This window comes from Sminthopsis crassicaudata, chromosome 2, assembly GCF_048593235.1.
Source record: "Sminthopsis crassicaudata isolate SCR6 chromosome 2, ASM4859323v1, whole genome shotgun sequence".
Lineage (NCBI taxonomy): Eukaryota > Metazoa > Chordata > Mammalia > Dasyuromorphia > Dasyuridae > Sminthopsis > Sminthopsis crassicaudata.
Genome location: NC_133618.1, coordinates 561,166,715 through 561,188,241, shown reverse-complemented (window position 1 = coordinate 561,188,241; position 21,527 = coordinate 561,166,715). Strand labels below are relative to the sequence as shown.

At 34.7% G+C, this 21,527-nt stretch overlaps 1 protein-coding gene across 5 annotated transcripts in view; it reads left to right on the top strand.

Moving 5' to 3' along the window:
- SV2B (synaptic vesicle glycoprotein 2B) overlaps nucleotides 1–21,527 on the top strand; it is a 170,682-nt gene that overhangs the window by 113,491 nt on the left and 35,664 nt on the right. For all 5 annotated transcript variants that reach the window (XM_074295081.1, XM_074295084.1, XM_074295082.1 and 2 more), the window contains 3 exons: nucleotides 10,519–10,699; nucleotides 12,379–12,530; nucleotides 20,614–20,747. In XM_074295081.1, coding sequence (XP_074151182.1) covers nucleotides 10,519–10,699; nucleotides 12,379–12,530; nucleotides 20,614–20,747 — 467 coding nt within the window. The remainder of the gene's footprint in view (nucleotides 1–10,518; nucleotides 10,700–12,378; nucleotides 12,531–20,613; nucleotides 20,748–21,527) is intronic.

Below are 21,527 nucleotides of genomic sequence, written 5' to 3'. Positions count from 1 at the left end.
CAACTTAACTATGACCCTAGATATATTAGATATTGGAAAGACATAGTAGAATAGAATAGAAAGAGACTAGATTCTTTCCTAATTACTATCTATCAGGCCTTGAATTACTTAACCTCAGGTACTAAATAGATAATATTTAATAATTGTTAGCATTTATATAGCACTTTGAGATTTGGGAAGCAATTTACAAATATTATCTCATCTGATCTTTGTTTTGAGAGGATCAGTCTTATGAAGTACACGCTATTATCTTCATTTACAGATGAGGGAATTAAAGTTGAGAGAGTCCCTTTAAGTTCTGGTGATAAAATTCTGGGCCTTCCTTTATCTGTCTAACTTTTCTCCCTCAATTCCCAGACAAAATCTCTTCTTCTATTGTTAGTTCTGTTACTTTTCAACCATACTTCTAAAAATGTTCCCCCCTGTGAAGGACACAGTTTTTTCACTCAGTTACTCTCTAAATTTTAAAAATTCCTTAAACAATTTTAAAGGATTTTTACCCTTGATGTGATATTGTATGGGCCTGGAGCTTATAAGAAAAAACCCTAACAAACTACCAAAGTAGAGACAAGGTAGTTGAGAAGAAATTTAAACCTTTTCCTCCTCGCTTTTCTAAAGTCATTTAATAAATGAAGAAATTGAGACCCATAGAGGGGGAGTAACTTGCCTAAGCTAGTGTCAAGACTAGACTTAAGTGCTCAGGTCAGAATCCGAGGAAGGAATACCTAGAAGTCTATTTTGCTTTAATTTCTCAGAGGCAGCTAGGTGACACACTGATTGGGCCTGGAGCTGGGAAAAACTGAGTTAATTAGCCATATGACTTAGGGCATACTAGCTGTGTGACTTTGGACAAGTCACTTAATTTACTTCAATTTCCTCAACTGTGACAATGGGGATAAAATAGTACTTACCTCCCAGAGTTGTTATGAGAATCAAATGAAATAATAATTGTAAAGTGCTTAGCACAGTGCCTAGCATATAGTAAGTGCTATTACAAATGTTAGGTATCATTAGTATTACTTAATCTTTATTTGCTTCTATTTTTTCAACTGTAAAATGGGGTTAATAATAGCACATACCTTGAAGGGATTGTTGTGAGAATCAAACTAAGATAACATTTGCAAACCATTTAGCACAGTGCCTGGCATATAATAGGGGCTATGTAAATGTTTATTACCATTCCTTTATGGCTCTTAGGAATGTTACTTGGCCATACCTGGGTCTTAGTTTCCTCATCATAGGAGAATAAATTTAAATTCTGGATCACCAACAAAAATAGTCAAACACTGTTACTTTATAATAACATCTGTAGCAGCCACTTTACAGGATTATTATGAATTTCAAATAAAATTATATATATGGCAAGATAAATTTGTATTAGCAACTATAAAGCAGGTGAGTATCTCAATTAAATTTTGCCAAACCAATTTTCTCAAGAAGGGCAGAAACATATATACCACAGACCCAGTGAGACTGCTAAAAATAACACACACACACACACACACACACACACACACACACACACACACGATAATTTGAGTCAGAGAGAACATTAATGACCTTCAAATCCCAGTTCCCCATTTGAGATTTTGAGGTTGAGAAAGCTAATTTCTGGCAAAGTTTGTAACCAGGGCTATATAACTAATTAATAGAAAAGTCTAGGATTAGAACCCAGGGTTTTTGGCTGCCAGTGTTCACTATACTACATTGTGCACAGCTAAAGGAGATCATGTATAGAAAGTAAGAAACCATTCTCAAATTGCTGCATTTTGGGGGTAGAAACAAGGAGAATAAAAGGAAGAATAAGCCCATATAAGTGAAGAGAAGCATGAAATTAACATTGACTAAAATGGTTGCGATACTAAAGTTATTTGACAGAGAAAAATCCATCTTTAGCAGAAGAAATTAAAACAATAAATTTGGATAATTAGAGTATAATAGAGTCCTCAAAAATAACTGTAACATAAAGCAGATAAGGGGCAAATTAGAATGGTAAAAATATGCTTTATATGTGATAAAAATTCTAGAAAATGTATTATATCTACAATTCCAGATGACAAGCTCTGAAGCATCTGGAAAAATGTTTTAATATTATGGGTAATTTACTAAAATTAAAAATCGTTGATTATTACCTGGAGGGATGCTGGAGAAAAGTAGGGGTGTGGTATTTTGTGAAGTGTAGGGGGAGGAGGGGTGAAAATTGAACAAAGGGTATATCATTCTAACCTTCAAAGGAGGATATACTACAGTTCCTTGAACAGAGTTCAATAAAGAGATATTGAGCTAAGTGAATGAAAACTTGAAATGACGTTGCAAGGAATTGGCGAAATAAAGTTGGAATGATACACTGAGAAGCTCTTTGGCAAAAAGATGAATGCAATTAAAAGGACATACTGCTAAGCCACTAGAATGATTAAAGGAGTGTAAATAAATAGTTTGCCCATAGAATCCTACTTTACTATCTTACTGTGATGTAGATCCAATGATGGTGGTGACATTGAGTTCAACAGAGTTCTGTCAGGTCTTGCCAAGCTGGCAAGGTTTCCATTGCACTCCTGGCAGTGGACTCCATGTTTGTTGTCTGAGAACCAGCTTAAGTAGCTTTGGAGAGGTTCATCACAAAAGGATCGATCATCAATCAAATGATGATTTTTTTTTTTGGCTGTAGTTGTTCATGAAGTTGGTTTTCTAAGAGGCACAAATGGTTTGCAATATGTATTAGTGGAGAGAGAATCCACAGACATGAAATCATTGGTCCTTGAAATATTAAAGTAAGAAAAACCCTCATAGGACCATAGATTTATAGCTGGAAGAGGTCTTAGAGGCCATTCAGTCCAACACCCTCATATTACAAATTAAGAAACTGAGGCCCATGCAGGTTAAGTGATTTGCGTAAAATGATACAAATAATGAAAGATTTAAACTCAAAAAGTCAAAATTTTATATACTTTCTTAGTGTAATGCAAAACCTAAATAGCACAGATGAAATCACTTAGAAGATCTGATTAATGTTCATTCTTCCTGTAGGTTGCCTTTTGAAATACTCAGAATTTAATTAACTCATATTAGGAGTAGCCTTAGAAATATGTCAAAACTTTAAAGTGGAATACTGAAATACAAGTCCCAGTTATACAATTTGTAAGTCATTTAACCCTCAGCTTTTCTCATCTGTAAAATGAGGATAATTATATTTTGATTACCTATCTCAGAGAGCTGCTGTGAGGATCAAAGGAGAAAATATGGGATACATGCAACATAGTCCTGGTATCGAGATGGCTCAGTGGATGGAATGAGGATCTGGAGTCAGGAAGACTTATTTCCCAAGTTCAAATCCAGCCTTAGATGTGTACTAACTGTGTGACCCTGGACGAGACAATTAATTTTGTTTGCCTCAATTTCCTCATCTGTAAAATGAATTGGAGAAGGAAATGACAAATCACTCTAGGATCTTTGCCAAGAAGACCTCAAATGGGGTCACAAAGAGTTGGACATGACTGATAAGTAGCAACAACAGCAAGGATCTGTATGGTTGATTTAATACTGATTGACATTTTTATAAATCTTGATTCAGACAGATCATATAATTTAACTAGTAAGTAATATAGACAGGATTCAAAGCTAGGTCAATCTAGAACTCTATCTTCTTTATCACACTTCTTCTCAGTGATGCCCTCAGCAGCAACTACATTCTATAAAATGATTTGTCTCCACAGAAAATTTCCCTAGATCAGGGATTCTTAACAGACTCCTTTCCAACATAGGAATAGGTTCAGGAAGTTCATGAACTTGAATGGGAAGCATTACATTTTTATTTTCCTTTGCCTTTAACTGTATCTCCTTCAAATATTGTTCTGAAAAGGAATCCATAGACATTTCCAAACTGCCATAGAGTCCATTACACAAAAAAGTTAATCACCTCTGCCCTAAAATGTCATGATTTTTTTAGTTTTTTAATTTTTTAAAATGGTTTTTCTATCTCCTTCTTTGTTGACATGTTATTTTAGGTATTACTTATATCACTGTCAATGTACTTATGTTTAGCAGTGTCCCCAGATTCTGAGTCTAATTTTCTTATTTTAATATTTTGTAATGTGGGAAACCGAATCACTAAAGTTGTTAGAAATAGGTGTGAATTAACAGTAAATAGCTTCAGCAAAGATCAGAGCTTTTGATGAATTAAGTAGGTTTTTTTTTAAACCTCTCTTTTGCATACTAGAGTTCTCTTATTGCTTAAATCCTGATATTTGACAGTATTCTGTCAAATACTGAGTCTGGTTGATAAGTTGCCTCTGGATCAATTATTGTATAAAACTGCTGAGGCTGATACTCTAAATTGATTTCCTGTTCATCAGCCATAAGAGCTGGACAGTAGTGATTTGGAGATTTCTGAGGATCAAAGGTCTTTGCATATCTGAAAAGAGGCAACTGTCTTCTCTGGTTTGGTATCAGAACACTATTATAAAAAAATAAAAAAGGGCAAAAAAATCACTAAAATCAAAGGAGAAAGGTCAGGAACATGAAAAGGAAAGGCTGAAGTGTTCTAGCAGACCAGGATCATTTGATTTGTTTGCTTTTAAGAGCTGAGCACCTGCCAACTTGGATTATTCACACACACACACACACACACACACACACACACACACACACACACACACACACACACACCCAAATAGCCTTGGCCAATCATTCATTTAGTCCATAGACCAATAATGTGCATTCAGTCATAGTCTACTCCACTTGCTGATTACACATTTATCTGCATGGCTCAGATTTCAGGCAAAATCAGATCTTTGCAAGTCCATTACCCCAACCCCAGTGATGCTGATGTTATATTGTACAACACACATCATTCAGGTGGAAACAACATAGGAAGCTATGAAGCCATACAATAACCTGATTAAGTTTTAATATTATAACCTTCCATTTTCAGTAATGTGCATCAAAAAAGTGCCTTGGAAAAGCAGTGCATCAAGAATTTATAAACAAATCCAGAGATGAGGCATAAGATGAAATTTCCTTTAATTTGCTTCTCCCTTGTTTTCCCTTACCAGTGGGTTTAGGCAAATAATCTTCCTTTAGTTCCTAACTCATCAATAGGTGGGTTGAGTACAATGAAAAAAATCTGCAAGAGCTTTGACTTTTGAACCAAAGGAAGTGTGATAGTGGATGAAGCTCTGAATTTGGAAGTTGAGGGCTTTGATTCAAATTCCAATTCTGTTCCTCCCTTCCCCTTCCTTTTCTTTCCTTCCTCCTTCCCTTTACTCTTCTCCTTTTCCCTTCCCCCTTCCCCTTCCTGTGCCCCTTCTCTTGCCCCTGACCATGACCTTTTCCCTTTTTCTTTTCTTTCCTTCCTTTTTTCTTTCCCCATCTTAAACTATAAAGTATTTTACTAAATATTTCTCACTTTTGTCATCTGAAAAAGGAAGGAATTGAAGTAGATGGTAAATCCTGTGGTACCATAATTTTTCTCCACACAATTGTAATTTTATTAATGTAGGGAGCACCTAGTAATGCATTTCATCTACTATTATTGGGTATGCTGAGACATGAAAACATTTCCCGGAATTACCTAGCAGCCTGTGTCAGAGACACAATTTGAATTCATATCATTCTTATGTTGAGTACGGCTACTCTCCATCAGTTGTCACTATTTTACTTTAGATTATGAGACTTGGTAATAGCTGTCCTTCCAGCTTCCATTATGAAGATGCAATAAATCTCATCCACATAATTTTAGAGCTGGAGAGGACTTTAAAACCATCTTATCTAACAGTATTGTTTGACAGATGAGCAACCTGTGGCTCAGAGAGATTAAATAACTCGTCTAAGATCCTACACCCACCTAGTGGTAGAATTAAGCTAGTATCTATGTCTCATGACTTCTAGGTCTGTGTTTCTTCCCATTACATCATGTTTGCTCTGATTAGTCCAATTATTTTATTTTATAGATAATAAAAATGAGGCTTAAAGATTCCATGCCTTTCCCAGAATGAGACAGTTAGTGGCTTTAACTCAAGTCATTTATTAGTTCAGAGTTCTTTCTAAGATATCCTCTGTCTTTTATCAGTTGATGCCCTCTGTAGCATCAGGATATCTGAAGCCATTCAGGTGGGAATTGCTGGCCTAAAGTAATAAACTGCCATCACCTACCTAATCATTGAGTCTTTCTAACTTTTACAGATATTGATCTATGATCTAACTGATACTCTCATGGTAGAGATTCTACTTGGCTTAGCACTGCTGTGGGCATGGCAATTCATGTTTGCAAAAAATCTATAAATCAACCTGTTTGCTTTGCTTTCGATATAATTACAAAGTAGTTAGAAAATCCGAAGTGAAATTTGTATGTCAGTCCAGTGGGTGGTAACTGGGAAGTACACAGATAAATCTAAATACTTCTAAGAATTAGCAATTAGTGGATGGAATAGAAGGGAAACACAATTACTATGGATCTGATTTCAGACTCTGAGTGGAGATTTGTTAATAGAAAGTTAATTTGAAAACCCAGAAACGAGAAGAAAAATAAAGTCAACTACAACTTGTTTAGAAGTCTCCATTCTGGTCAATTCCTAGTTGCTCTGTTCTTTCTTTCACCTTTGTAAATATAGCTCATTTTGATCAATCTTTCCATTCCCTTTGGATCACTCAGACATGCTAGTGCTTATGCTTTTATGTTTAATAAGAATATTTTTTCTTCACTAAATCCCTGCAACCCCATATTTTCCTATCTGTCCTCATTTTCTGCTTAGGAACATAGTTGATACACCATCAAATATAATCCCTTATTACATAATTTCAAATGGTAACATGAGCAGCTGCTATGTGCAAGATTTTAAAAGGTATATAGACAAATGAACCCCAGATTTAACAAGCTTATAATTTGGTTGACCCTTTTCCTGATGAAACAAACCAATGTCATGTGATAAACTTTTGTCAAGTTTCCAAAGTATTCCTCCCTCCTTCTTCTTCCCAAACACCAAAACACTAATAAAGCAGATGCCCAACCTGCCCCAACCTGCTTAGTCTTGTTTGCCATTACACTGTTGAATTATGGCCTTAGCCAGTGAGGAGAGAGAGACAGGATAGTCAGGTTGCTTGTTGGATCAGCTATATTTAAAATGATTTCAGTTTTAAAAGAATATGAAGGAAATGTTTTAACCTAGATCTAATTAGTCCTTCCCTTCTAGACCATTCACCTAAGGCAAACTTTCCTGGGCCATGGGCTGAATTGTTAATGCCTTATTTCTCCAGTTGAGATTTGTCTGATTCTGATTCATTTATGATGTGATTTTTTTTTTGACTGGGGGAGTATGGAAGAGAATGTGGTGAGATTGGCTGTGTCTATTTGATGTCAAAACATCTGGTCATTTCAGTCTAATATTCATTTAAACCAGTCATTTGAAGCCATTTGGAAAAAAAATCTAGATGAATAACTGAATTCTGACCTAATTGATATAATTGATGATATTTGTATTATTCCCCCATTTTATAGACAAGGAAGTTTAGATTATATGACTTGCTCATGGTCATAAAACTAGAATTAAAAGTAGGATTGGAACTTAGGCTTCCATTATCAACTGTGCCATGCATACTACCTCTTTGTCATTTGAACATGGTAAGAGTTACAGGATGAAATAATGGAAAGTGGTGCTGAGTTTGAATCCCAGCACTGCCACTACTGCCTTTGGAATCTTAGGCAGACCTTTGTTTCCTCAAGAGAAAACAGAGTCAGTAACCTCAAAGTTCTCTTCTAGCTTTAAATCTGTGATTTATTTGAAGGTAAGAGAAACTCTTTAAAAGAAAAAAGGTATAACAAATAGAATGTTAGACTTGGAGGCAGGAAAACCTGATTTCACATTCTATTTCAGATATTTATTACCTAGTTAGAAAGAACCCTAGAAAAGTAACTTAGCTTCTCTCAGCTTCAGTTTTCCTTATCTGTAAACTGGGGATAATAATAGCATCTTCATCAAAAGGGCTATTGGAAATATCAAATGAGATCACATGTAAAGTGCTTCATAAATCTTAAAATTGACTATAAATATTAATTATTATTGTGTTTTCATCCTAGTATGCATTGATTTCTATTCCATTTCCTTTCAATCTATAACATGAAAATTTTTGTTTGAATCATATAGAGACTAGTTTTGTTTTGTTTTTAACCTAAAACACCATGACTAATGAAATGGGAAACCTTGAGCTTTGTTTTTCTCTCTAAAGGTTTTTACAAAGAGAGGGAGATAATCATATCCCCAGAACATTTAATTCAATTTGATTCAGCTTTGCTTAGGTCACCTCAAATATATCCTCTGTGTGTCCCCTGAGTATAGTTCCTAGATATTATCCTGGCGGTGCTATAATAGCCCCATAGAATATTGTTTTTAATGCGTATTTCATGGATATGTGCAAGAACATTAGAAATGTAACTAATAGAACATATTCTAGAATTCATTTCTCCTAACCCCCACCTCTTAGAATCTGTAGACTTAGCTCAAATATAATCTCCTGTAGACTTCTTATGATTCTTTTGTTAGTGACTCTCAAGTCCCAACATTCCCTTCAAATTACTTTATATTTTCTTTTTTTGTATTTTTGTATATATATATAGTATATGTATATATATGCATATTATATATACATATCTTATATATATATTATGTTAATATGCTAAACTCTACATAGTTTGACCTGAAGTTTGCAATTAAGCTCATCAAGGAGTCATACTTCCTTCCCCACCCAACATATACAGCAGCAAACAAAATACCTCAAACTTGCTTGAAAGCCTGATTATACTCAGCTGTGCATCTATTTCCCCCCTTCCCCCAAATAGAATATAAGTTCTGTGAATATAAGGGTTATTTTCCATTTGCCTTCATATTCCCAGCATCTAAGAATAGTATCTGACACATAGTAGGAACTTAATGCTTGCTGAGCTTAATTGAATTTATATGAACATAGGCAAATTCTTTGATCTCTCTGAGCCTCAGGCTCTTCCCCTCTTAAAAAAAGGGAATTTTTAAAACATTAAAGAACTTTTTAAAAAGTGTCAGTTATTATCAGATGGAAATATTGATTGATGGAATGCTTTCCTACTAATTTTGTTGGTCGTATAAAGGTCACTTATGACTGTAGGAAGCTCAGCCATCTGGCAGCTGTCTTAGCATAATATACAAGTATCCAGAAAATAACTTTAAAGTATTTTTAAGAAATCACTTGATTACAAGGCAAGTAATTGTTTTACATTTTAAGACATTATTACTTTTCTATGTCATCTAAGAGATTATCATTGGACATAGACTTATATGTGTATACGCACACACACACACATATAGCCTTCTACCAGTCTACCAAGAAAAAAAAAAAAAAGACGTGTTTGACTGTGAAACAGGAAGAAGATTGACTTTCACAATGAACCAAAATTCAACTGTCTTTTGTTATTAGTTTCATTTATATTATCATATTCATTTTGTTGATTGTTTCTCTAGTTCTGTTTATTTTATTCTACATCAGTTCTCTATCATATTTGCCATTTTGTTTTAAGGTTAAATGGCATTCTAATTATACTTCCATGCCACAGTTTGTTCACCCATTTTTCAACTGATGAATTCTGATTTTGTTTCTAGTTTTTTGTGCCAACTTAAAAAGATGCTATCATGAAAGTTTTAGTATATATTGGGCCTATCACCTCACCTAGATATATAAGAAGCAGCAGAATGGCTGGGTCAAAAGTATAAATCTTTTATTAATTTTTCTTACACGATGCCAAATTGTTATATAGAATGGTTGAACAAATTCATAGTCTTACATCAACTGTTTCATCTTTTATCAGCTTTCCAACTTTGAGGAGAATCTTTGGAGTGATTTTATTTTGTATTTCTCTTATCATGGATAATTTAAAGTATTCTTTCATGTAGCTGTTGATAGTTCACAATATTTTTTGAAAACTGTTCATGTTCTTTTACCACTTAGCAATTAGAGAATAGAATTGGTATGTTGCTGACCTACCCATCACTGAAATACTTTGTTGACTTTAAGAAACTCTCCATAGCCATTTCAACAAAATGGCAATGCATTCCTTTAGGGGTAAAATTTAAAGATAGAGACACAGAATGGACATTTTCTGGGAAGGGGGACTTCTTTGACCAGGAAAGGAGCCATTACAAAACAACTAAGGCATTCCAAATTGCATTTAGAGCATGTCTACTAACCACAAGTTATTCATAAATGCTCACCGATAACATGGTATTATGTGCAGTGACTTACCCTTGTTCATTTACTGTTTATGTAATTCTACTGCCTTACATTCATAGAACCCACTTATCAGTTTGCAAAATGTTTTTTTTTCTTTAGATTATGTATTTTTATGATGCTGTGATTTCTAGGATAGGAAAAATGCCGGTAGTCCACCATTCCAGAATATGTTCCATGTTGGATGCAGAACACTTTGAATATTCCTAACATTTTTCTCTTTTTCTGTGTTGCTTTTTGTCACCCTTTCTCCTCCCTCCCCTCTCACAGGGCTGATTGTCTACCTGGGAATGATGGCTGGGGCCTTCATCTGGGGTGGCCTGGCAGATAAACTTGGGAGGAAGAAAGTTCTTGGCATGTCTCTGGCACTCAACGCCTCCTTTGCATCCCTCTCCTCCTTTGTGCAGGGCTATGGTTTCTTCCTCTTCTGCCGCCTTATCTCGGGTATAGGGTATGTACACGTAACATAAGACACGAAACTCTGAGTCAGACTAGTTCAAATTCTACTTCCTGGGGAAGTTTTTTAGTTTTTCTAAAATACAGGCAAGAAAAGGACTGACCAATCATCCAACTGTGACCTTTCTCTGGACCTCTTAAAGGCAGAAATCAAAGCCTCGCTTGAAGAAAGTTGGGACAAATTCCAAATCACTGCCACCTTTAGCCTTGGAAAGAAATTTCCAGATATTTCTTCCCACTCTAGATCTAGATTTTTTGGTAGCTTTCTCCTGCAATCTTCACTCAGGACTGATGGGAGGGACTATATACTGTGATCTATCCAAATGAGTATTCTGTCTCTACTGATCTTGGGTATTGGGATAGTTAGGACACAGTGAAAATAACCTCCTCTGATTTGTAGTCTTTTATCTCTTCTCTAAGAATTAGATGAATGAATTCTTATCTAAATATTTTTGAGGCTTTCTAGCAAGGAAGAGAAATGGGATGTTCGTTTATTTGGAATAAAGCTTAGAAATAAAATGCCACAATATGAATACAAACTAACAGTTTAAATTAAATTCACATTTATTAGACAAATTGCTTTGATAGTGTTGCTCAAAATTGACACGAGACTTTCCCTATTTTGCTGGACCTTATAATCTTTTTTAATTGAAGTTTTTTATTTTCAAAACATATGCAAGGTTAATTTTTCATCATTGACTCTTGCAAAACCTTGTGTTCGAATTTCCCTCCCCTTTTCCCCACCATCTCCCCTAGATGGCAAGTAATTCAATATATGTTAAACATGGTAAAATGTATGTAAATCCAAACCTTATAGTCTTATAATTATAAGTAAATTGGACATTTTTTATATGTAAAAGAAAGTTGAGGTATGATCAAAGTGGCAAACAATAGTGATTTTAAAAGACTGAAGATGAAACAAATATATCTTTCTTAATGGAGAAGGAATGGATTCAAGATGCTGAATGAGATAGGCATTCTTATATAAGACCATTGTGTTGATTTGTTTTGCTGGACTATACATATTTGTTTTAGGGAAAGTTTCTCTGAAGGTAGTTTATTGGTAGTAATCATTATAAAACAATACCATCAAAAACTATTTTGAAATTTTAAAAAAGAGAGCTAGCTGGAAGCAGCTTAAATTAAAGTAGTAAGCAATTCAGTGTGTTATTCTCTACATAATTTTAATATACTAAGAAAAAAAACTGGCACCAACATCATAATATTGTATCTAAGATTTAGGCACAATTTCGGTGCTTATTGGTTGCCTCAACCAGAAGGACTCTAACTATTATAGAGACAATTCCTTGCTCTGAATTTAATGAAATAATTAGGACTTCTGAGCTTCTTGATAAAATTTGCTCCCTAAATTTATCAAAATGCTTCGAGTTGTTTTATTTTTTTACTCATCATATGTTCTTGATTTACTAACTAGTCAATTCACCTTAGCTCATTAGCTTTGTCTTAGTTTAACCAGAATTTCAACTTCTTAATGAAACTTAGTTCCTTCATTTTATTCTGCCAAGTATTATATTTCAGTGTCCCTATAGTTCTATCATCTCTCAATATAGTACACTAATTGGATATGTAAGGGGGTGGGGTCAAGAGTTGATAATGCTTGTTATCTTCCCTTTTCTATACACATATTCCTCTTTGGTATTTTCTCCCCCTCAGGATCGGGGGGTCCCTCCCCATTGTATTTGCCTATTTCTCTGAATTCTTATCTCGTGAGAAGAGGGGAGAACATCTCAGTTGGCTCTGCATGTTCTGGATGATTGGGGGAATTTATGCTTCAGCAATGGCCTGGACTATCATTCCACACTATGGTAAGTACACTAGATTCAAAGTATTGATATCATGATTGTGTTTTCAATAGTTTTAATACCTATATCTAAAAGATCTTTTCCCTTTGTTTAAAACATTCTCTTAGACATGGTTTTTGGATAGCTTTCTTTTATTCCAAACCTCTTGTAATCCTCCTGAAATAATAACAATAAAAAAGTCTACCTGGAAATTATGCAAATTTTCCTCCTTCCCATTGAATATTATTAATATTTTTAAAAAGACAAGGGAAAAGAAATCATAGGTACTTTTTAGTTTATAGAGTTTGAAAAGGCTAAAGAGATCATATAATTCAGTTACTATATCTGAAGAAAAGATATTTTATTCTCAATTTATAGTTGTGTCAAGAAACACATGACACTATGATAGACATATCTCTCCTGAATTAGCATAGACCAATTCATAGAAGTGAAAAATACCATTTTAGGGTTGTATATCACTAATTACATTTCTGGCTAGGAAATATACTAGCACTAATTATTTAAAGACTGACACAGGGGTTATAAGATAAAAACACATGAGCAAACATTTTAGTAAAGTTTAGAAGTGATGACTTGGGACCTGAAATAGGGATCAGATTTGTTATCATCTCTACTGGAAGAATACAAGGCTGGAAGTGGGAATAGAGGGGAATAGATGTATTTGACAACCTTTGTTAATGTCACATCAATAGGATTTGTCAACTTACTAGGCATAAGAAGTAAGGGAGAGAGAAGAATCAAAATTAACATCAAGGTTTTAAATACTAGAGAACAGATTAATGATAGTGTCAGCAGAAAGAGTAGAATCAGAAGTAGAAATGTTTTGGGTTTTTTTTGAGGAAGATAATAAACTAATTTTAGGGTATGTGCAATTGAGATTCTGCTGGTATGTCTAGGAATTGAAAAGTTGGAAATATTGTTCTCTAGTGCGGGATATAATTCTGGAAATATCAGTTGGGCTTTTTCATCTATTTATTGGTAATGCTTGTAGCCATAAAATCTAATCATTTTTGCCAAGGAAGATAGTGTAGGGAGATAACATAATAGGATCAAGGAAAAAGCCTTAGAAACCATTTACCTTAAGAACTTAGGAAGAAGAAAAGAAGCAGTAAAGGAGAGATCTAAAGAGTGAGGAGAAATGTGTGAGAACTGAAAGAGAGTGGTATCCCTGAAGATAAGGAGGAGAGAAGATAATAAAAATAATATATTCACATAGCACGTCACACAATAAGTGTACCTTGTGTGCTAGTGTGAGTATTATTAACCCCATTTTACAAATGAGGAAACAAGTTCAGAGATATTAAATACTTCAACCTCTGTCACTACAAAGGAAACTACCACTTCCATAACTGCTGAACAGGCAAGGAAGAAAGCAACTGCAAAAAGATCATTGGGTTTGAGAATTAGGAGATATATGGATACTTTTGAGAGAACATTTTCATATAGGAATGATGAGGAAAGACAGATTGTAAAGGTCTGAAGAGAGAGAGGAGTATTAGAAAATGGAAAGATGGTTGTTAGATTGTTTTTTTCCCAAGAAGTTTAATTGTGGAAGTAATTGATACAGTAATTAGATGATACATTTTGTGTGTGTGTGTGTGTGTGTGTGTGTGTGTGTGTGTGTGTGTGTGTGTTTTAGGATTGAGAAGATTTAAATTTATTTATAGAAGGGGGATGAATCTGGGTTGTAGGAGTATACTGAGTTAGAGGCAGAAGTGGGTCAAAAGAATTGCCTTTGAATTGAGACTGATCTACTTTAGTAACACATTGGTTGTGTAATTCTTTACTGCTGAATCTTGTATATGTTTACTGTGTAATATTTTGTTCATTATCTGTATTTGCATCACATCTCCCAGTTAGATTCTAAGCTTTGTAAAGACTTGGATCATTTATTCTTGCCTAAACTTTGTATGTAGTCCCAAACATAACACGGTACACTTCACATAGTAGATTTTAAAATGATTTTGAATGAATGAATCTCCGCTTTGATGAGTCCCAATGAAGGCATAATGGGAAGAAGGCAGTACCTAGCAAGATTAAATACTTGAAGCAGAGATAGAAATAAAATTGCTTAGAGTCATTTAACTGATAAGTACTACAGATGAGCTATAGGTAATCTAGGAGTTATTTTTTCCCTCAGTACACCATGATTTGTCTTTAGGCTTATTGTTTGTTTGTAGTTATTTAGCTCTCCCCATGGAGGAGTCAATTATTTCAAAATATTCAGATGATTCACCTTTATTGTGATGACCATTCAGGCCATCGCTTAGCAAATGTACTCTCATTGTCAGTAATTTCAGGAAAGGAGAGATACTGTTATCTCCATAGGAAGAGCAAGGTAGGTGCAGTTTTGAAACTGTATAGCATTTAGTGATTTCATGTCCATGATATTTTTGAGCCTGTTGAGAGTAATGGAAATGGTGCTGGATTAAGAATTAAAGGTTTAAAGGCAGGTTTCCTGGTGTGACTTTGGTGAAGTGAATAACCTTCCTATGCCTCTGTATCCTTTAACAGAGGAGGGTTTGGACTAGATTGGGAGAGAGAATCTCACTTCTCTGGTCCTGTCTAGTTCAGAATTTATAATACTGACTTATCAGTACTACTCCACTTGGATCTTCTTTGATATTATCTCTGAACCAATGAGAGCTATATGTGAAGGAAATATGGTTTAGGAAAACAATGGGATTTTCTGTTTAAAACAAAGGGTGTGTCTGTATAAGTAAAATAAAATGAAGAGCAGAACAGTTTATCAGTTATTTCTTGTGATGTAGACAATTAATCTGAATATTTAGGATGAAAATTCTAACTTTTCTTAAGAATTTTTCTATTATCCAGCATTTTTTCCTAATATTCATTTTTTGTTTTGTTTTGTTTTCCTGTTTGTATTGGCTCATTCAGAAAAAGTTTGAGAAAAGGTTTGATTTTTATCTTAATATTTTCCTTGTCTATCTTTCTTTAATACCATTACATATAAGTTGATATTTAAAAATGAATCACACAACTAAATTAAATTATACTTTTCTTTGGGTAGGGGAATTAGAAATATAAATTATATCTAGAAGAAACAGGAGAGTGGTGTGACCATGAGCAGGTTACTTCCTCATCTGTAATCTAAAAAGGAGGGTAGGCCCATATGAAAAATCCAAATAGAAAAAAAATTCTATCATTCCATACTTAAAAAGAAGATAATTGAGGGAGTTATCAAAACTGTTTTTAACTGTTAGATAAATTTTGTCAGAAATAGCCAAATAGTTGATATATAGATATCAATCATCAAGATAATTTCTTATATTTTATTGTTTATTCAAATGTAGATTAAATAGCTAAGCATTAAGATAAAGATCTTAAGCAATCGAATTAGAAGCATATTGGTAGAATTACCTGAGATTTTGTGCTATTAGAAAGTCAGAGATCGATTTGAGACCTATAATTGCAATTGTCAGTGCCTAAAACTTGAAGATAAAAATTTAGCCAAAAATGCCTAATATTGTTTTATTGTTGTAGATTTGTATAGTCTCTAAGTTTTTCAGTTCTTTGAAAAATTTTCTTAAAGATTTTTAAAGTAAGACTGATGAATCAGCAAGCCACTAAGTTCTCTCAGCTCCTACTTGTCAGATTATTGGCGCCTGGTTGTCCTTAGTGCTCAGAGAAGGCCAAGAAGATATCACTTGACTTGCAGTCAAGGTACAGTGTGTTGGACTATGGCTGAATAATAGATCAATAGGAGCTTGGAAGGCTCTACCACAGGTTGGGCACAATAGTCCATATGAAGGTTTGGAGAGGAGATGTCTCTAAATTTGCACATTTTGTTTCCTTTGAGCTGTTACAGTTTTGCTTTGAGCTGGAAAGTGTGTTACTGTCCCTCTAGGCTAAATTACTTATTTTATAGATGATGAAATTATTTAATGCCCTTAAGTTACTAAAAATTTGGGGGGAGATTCTAAAACTGCTCACATTTATTTAGTACTTCAAGACTTATAAAATTTTTTTCTCATTAACATTCTGAGGTAGGCTACTGCAAGTTTTATTTCCATTTTGCAGATGAAGAAACTGAAACTTTTTTTTTTTTGCTAGGCAGATGGGGATGAGTGACTTGCCCAAGGTTACATAGCTAGTACATGTTAAATGTCTCAGATTGAATTTGAATTCAGGCTCTTTTGACTCCAGGGCTGTTGCTCTGTTCACTGTGCCATCTAGCTACTCTGTCAGAAAAAAATTAAATGACTTTCACAGCATCCCAGAGGTAATAATTGTTAGAGCCTAGACTCCTTATCCAGAGCTCTTTGGATTTGCAAAGCTAATGATTTTTAAAAGTACTTATCATGTATGATTCCTTAGTTTTTGTATTTTAGTACTTTTATTGTATTATGCCTTATGTTTTACAACATGCTTTCATATCATACTCTCATTTCAAGTCACAAAAATTCCATGAGGGAGGACTGGTACATATTAACATTCCCATTTTATGGATGAAAAATCTAAGTTTATAGGAATTCTGTGATCTCTCTATATTTACACAGCTGGTAAATAGCAGAACTGGAATTAAAATTCAGATCTTTTTGCCAGTCCTCTTTTTATAATATCTGAGGACCTCAGAGTGACTGATACCTACTAGAAAGGTTGGATCTCATAAGATGAAGTTAGGGAGTAAAGTATTAACATACAAAGTCAGGAAATTTAAGTGGTCTGCTTAGTCTAGTCTTCTTTCCATTACATTCAAAAATACACTGTGAAACAGATGCCCTAAATTTGATGATGTTTCAGAACATACATTTCTAAAGTATAACACATTTCTACTATTGTTAATATTGTTTGATTCCACTCTTTCTCATGAAGCAAGGAGATATGGGGAGGGGTGTAGGGATGGACTAAAAAGTAGTGAGACTGCTTTCCTATGTAGTTTGAAGAATCAATATCATTACTGTATTTTCAAGTATCGTACAAAGGGTACAGTGCCTTGAGGTCTGACAAACTTGATGTTGGGTGAAACTGTGACTAAGGTAGAAGGATTGGGCTTTTGCTCTGAAGGAGTGATTCTTCTTTTCAGTGATAATTCTCATGAACTTCCACTGGGATCACATTGTTTGGTTCCACTTCCAAAATTTTCTCTCTTCCTTTCTGACTTTCCTTTACTCCTGATTCTTCCTGGACATAAGAAGTTGGGAATCACTGGCTCTCCTGTTTCTGAAAGAACTATCTCCTTTTCTCTACACAACACAGCTCTATTTTGCTAGAATCAACTTTTCTTTTCATTGTTTTGCCCTCTGCCTTCCATCTTCCCCATCCAAACTATAAGCTGAATTTTTTCTTTCCCTGAGTTCCAAAAATTTCTAGCTATGGCTCTGTTAAAAACCCAGAAAAAAAAACTGGCCATCTCAAAAGGTTTTTTCTGATAATGACCTCAGTTTTCTAGGCTTAATCAAACTCCTTATGGGAAGAATTTGTCTTTAATATTTGTAATCTCACTATCTACCATAGAACAAATGAATGTTGATTGGTTGATTAGTTGATTGACAAAAATGAGATAGTTTAATTAGCAGAAATCCCAGGGCCCTTGCTTTTTTAATATTCTGCAGTTCTATGATTCATACTCATAGCTCTGGAAAATCTGAGTATCTATTATGAGAGATTAATTCCTGTTTCAGCCAGAAACACCAGCTGTTTGTGAAATCCTGATGGAGAAAAGTAGGGCAGCCTCAGAGAACATGAAATTGAACAATATCGCCTTTTGAAAAACTCCCCATCCCAGAAATGCATATTATTCCAAGTGTTGAGAAACAGCCCCATCATAAAAATTATTTTAATGCCTCAAAGATCTGTGAATGAGATAACCTCAGATTATTAAAAAGAAAATAATCATGGAGAGATGAGAGAGTAATGAAGCTGGAATAAAATATGTACATTTGTTAAAACAATAGCAATAATAGGAAGAAATCTCTATTGGGCAGTCTTTCTAAATTTCGGAATTGGAGAAGCTAGCTGCCTGTGTTTCTCTGGCCACGTTGCAGAGTTGGAGGCCAGTAGGAATTTTGAACAACTTCACTTTTGACTTTGCCAGAATAATTTTAGGACATTGTTTGAGAAAGCATAAGGACAATTTTGGTCATTGCCTGCTATTCTACTGCCCCCACTGGGAGAAAGGAAAAAGCTTTTAAATTAAAATGAAATGTCAGAAATCAAGAAGTTGAGGAAACTAGACCAGAGAAGGGAAGCTTGATTCTGTGAGAATGAATTGAATAGAGCATCTTTTCTACTGGAGTGGCTGGTTATATTTTAAGTAGCTGCTATATGGTGGTTTTCCCCCCAACTGGGAAACCTTCTGACCTCTTCCATCAAATGGTATAGCAAACTGAATATCAGTAACAGTAGTGGACAAAGAATATATTCTGTACAGGATGCTGGGTCAGGCACAGAGTATATCAAAGATGTGATCCCTGTCCTTAGAAGAACTTTGGTAAAATGAATTACAGTTATAATAATAGCTGACTTTTTATGCAGGTTATAACTGATTCATTTTACAGAGCGTCCTGAAGGCCTTTTAGTGCAGCTTTAGGCTATCTTAAAACTTAAAACTTTAAAATTACATTAAAGCTTAAAACTAGACTAAGAATTTTGGTACACCCTGTGTAATGCTTTGAGGGTTGCAAAGCAGTTTATATACATTATCTTGATTGAGCCTTATTATAATCATATGAGAGTAAGTGCTGCATTATTATTCTCATTTTGTAGGTGAAAAAACTGAAATTCATAGAGGTTAAGTGACTTGCCCATGAACTTGTCATGAAATATCAGAGGTAAAGGTTTGAACTCAGGTTTTCCTGGCTACAAATTCAGCATGTCATAAACTATAACATTCTGAGCATAAACAAATGAAGTATAATCTCAAAAGCAATGGAAATTTTCTTTTAATATAAAAACCTGAATTTATCCCAAAGAACATTATCCTTTTCAAAGGATTCATCTCCCAAGATTAGATAATGACATTTATATAAGGCTTTAAGGTTTGCAAAGTGCTTTACATTTGGGAACTCATTTGTTCCTCATAACTCTGTGAAATGTTTGCTATTATTATCCACATGTTACAGGTGAAGAAACTGAGGCAGAAATATATTATGTGACTTGCCCAAGATGATACTACTAGTCACTGTCAGAAACAGTATTTGAACTTGAATCTTCCTGATTCCAATCCCTATACTCTATCTATTGTACCATTTAGCTGCCTTCTTTTCACTCCTAAAATGCTTATATCAGTAGAATCTTTGGTTCAGACAAAATCTGTAGCATCATCTAGTTCATCCTCCTCATTTGATATAGCAGGGACCTGAGGTGAAAAGTATATAAGCTTTTCACAATCATTTGACAAGTCCTCGCCAGACATTGGACTGGATCCCATGTATCTGCTTCCTAGCCCAGTATTCTTCCCATTGTCTGATGCTATTCAAAATGCCTTTGAAATGTGTTCTGCAGCTGCCTTCTGTGCTCATTAATAAGTCAGTCAAGACTGGGCAGCTAGATGGTGCAGTGGGGTTGAGTACTGGCCCTGAAGTCAGGAGGACCTAAGCTCAAATCCAGTCTCAGATCCTTAATACTTACTAGCTGTGTGACTCTGGAGAAATTATTTAATCCCATTTTGCCTTGCAAAAAATGTCAGTCAAGAAACTGTCTTACTAATTCATAGTTATGCCTCATTTTTGACCAAAAAAAAAATGATAACAGTATTTACCTTCATCCATTAGATCACTCCATTAGAAGTGATTTTGAATGAATTTTATTTGTTAAAAAATGAAAACAAACAAAAAACCCAAGTACATTTCAGGGGACAAATTGTACTCTGTTCACAAGCTGAAAGGTATATTATAAAGGCTTTTATGTCAATTACTAAAAAGTAGTTCCCTCAAATATTTTGAGAAATGGAAATATTGTTGGAATAAGTTTATAACTTATCTAGGGAATCACTATGATAGGGACATCACATATTTATATGCTATGTTCCAGTGTATTTGCAAAGTTTAATTATCTTATAAGCATAGCTTCTTTAGCAGAGGAACTAATCCTGAGAGAAATGTGTCCTGGTGTTTCATTACAGGATGGGGCTTCAGCATGGGAACCAACTATCATTTCCACAGTTGGAGGGTGTTTGTGATTGTTTGTGCTCTCCCATGCATGGCATCCATGGTGGCCCTGAAGTTCATGCCAGAGAGTCCACGGTTTTTATTGGAGGTAAGTTAGCATGTTTCAAAATAGTATTTCATAGTAATTCAGTAAGCAACCAACTGAAGAACTAGATTTGAATGTTTTCACATTTTCAGGATCCCATATCTTTTATTAACTTCCTAGGCTCTTGTGAGGAACACCCATATCCTTAAGTTTGGGTTGGTTCCTATTTTTTAATGACTGCATCTTTGAATTTTTTTTTTTTATTTTCTAGCTATTTAGTTCTTGAAACCAAAATTTTGGGACTTTTGGGAATTCTTTCACATGGGCTTATAAGTTAACTTTACCTAACCTACTACTCTTGCTATCATAGTTCAAGGGAGCTTCCAGCACTGTGCAGCTTGTTAGAGAGGAGGAGAAAACCAAGGAGTAGTACAGAAGGCACCAAAGAGCAATCTAAAACAGTATTAAGAGGATGAACTGTCTCTTCTATTTCTGGCACTTGTCATGTTTTGGGTGAAAAAGACACTAGAGTTTATTCTTTGCTGCAAAGCACAAAATGGGATTAGCTAGGAATTAAGGATTCCAGTGAGAGGACAGTAATGTTCCAATAGGGATCAAAGGAGAGAAATGTAGATTACAGGGACAAAGGAAGAGGTAGGAGCAATGGATTCAGGCTAGTAACAATTATAGATGTAGTAGACTTCTGATGGTCAAACATGGCCCTTATGGTAAAAATCTTCCTGGATACTTAAACCCTGATATTTGATTGAAATCTGATGCTAGTGACTTGAGAGAACAAGGATAATAGGTAAAGGAGGAAAGAAAGAAATAACTTAGAAGGCT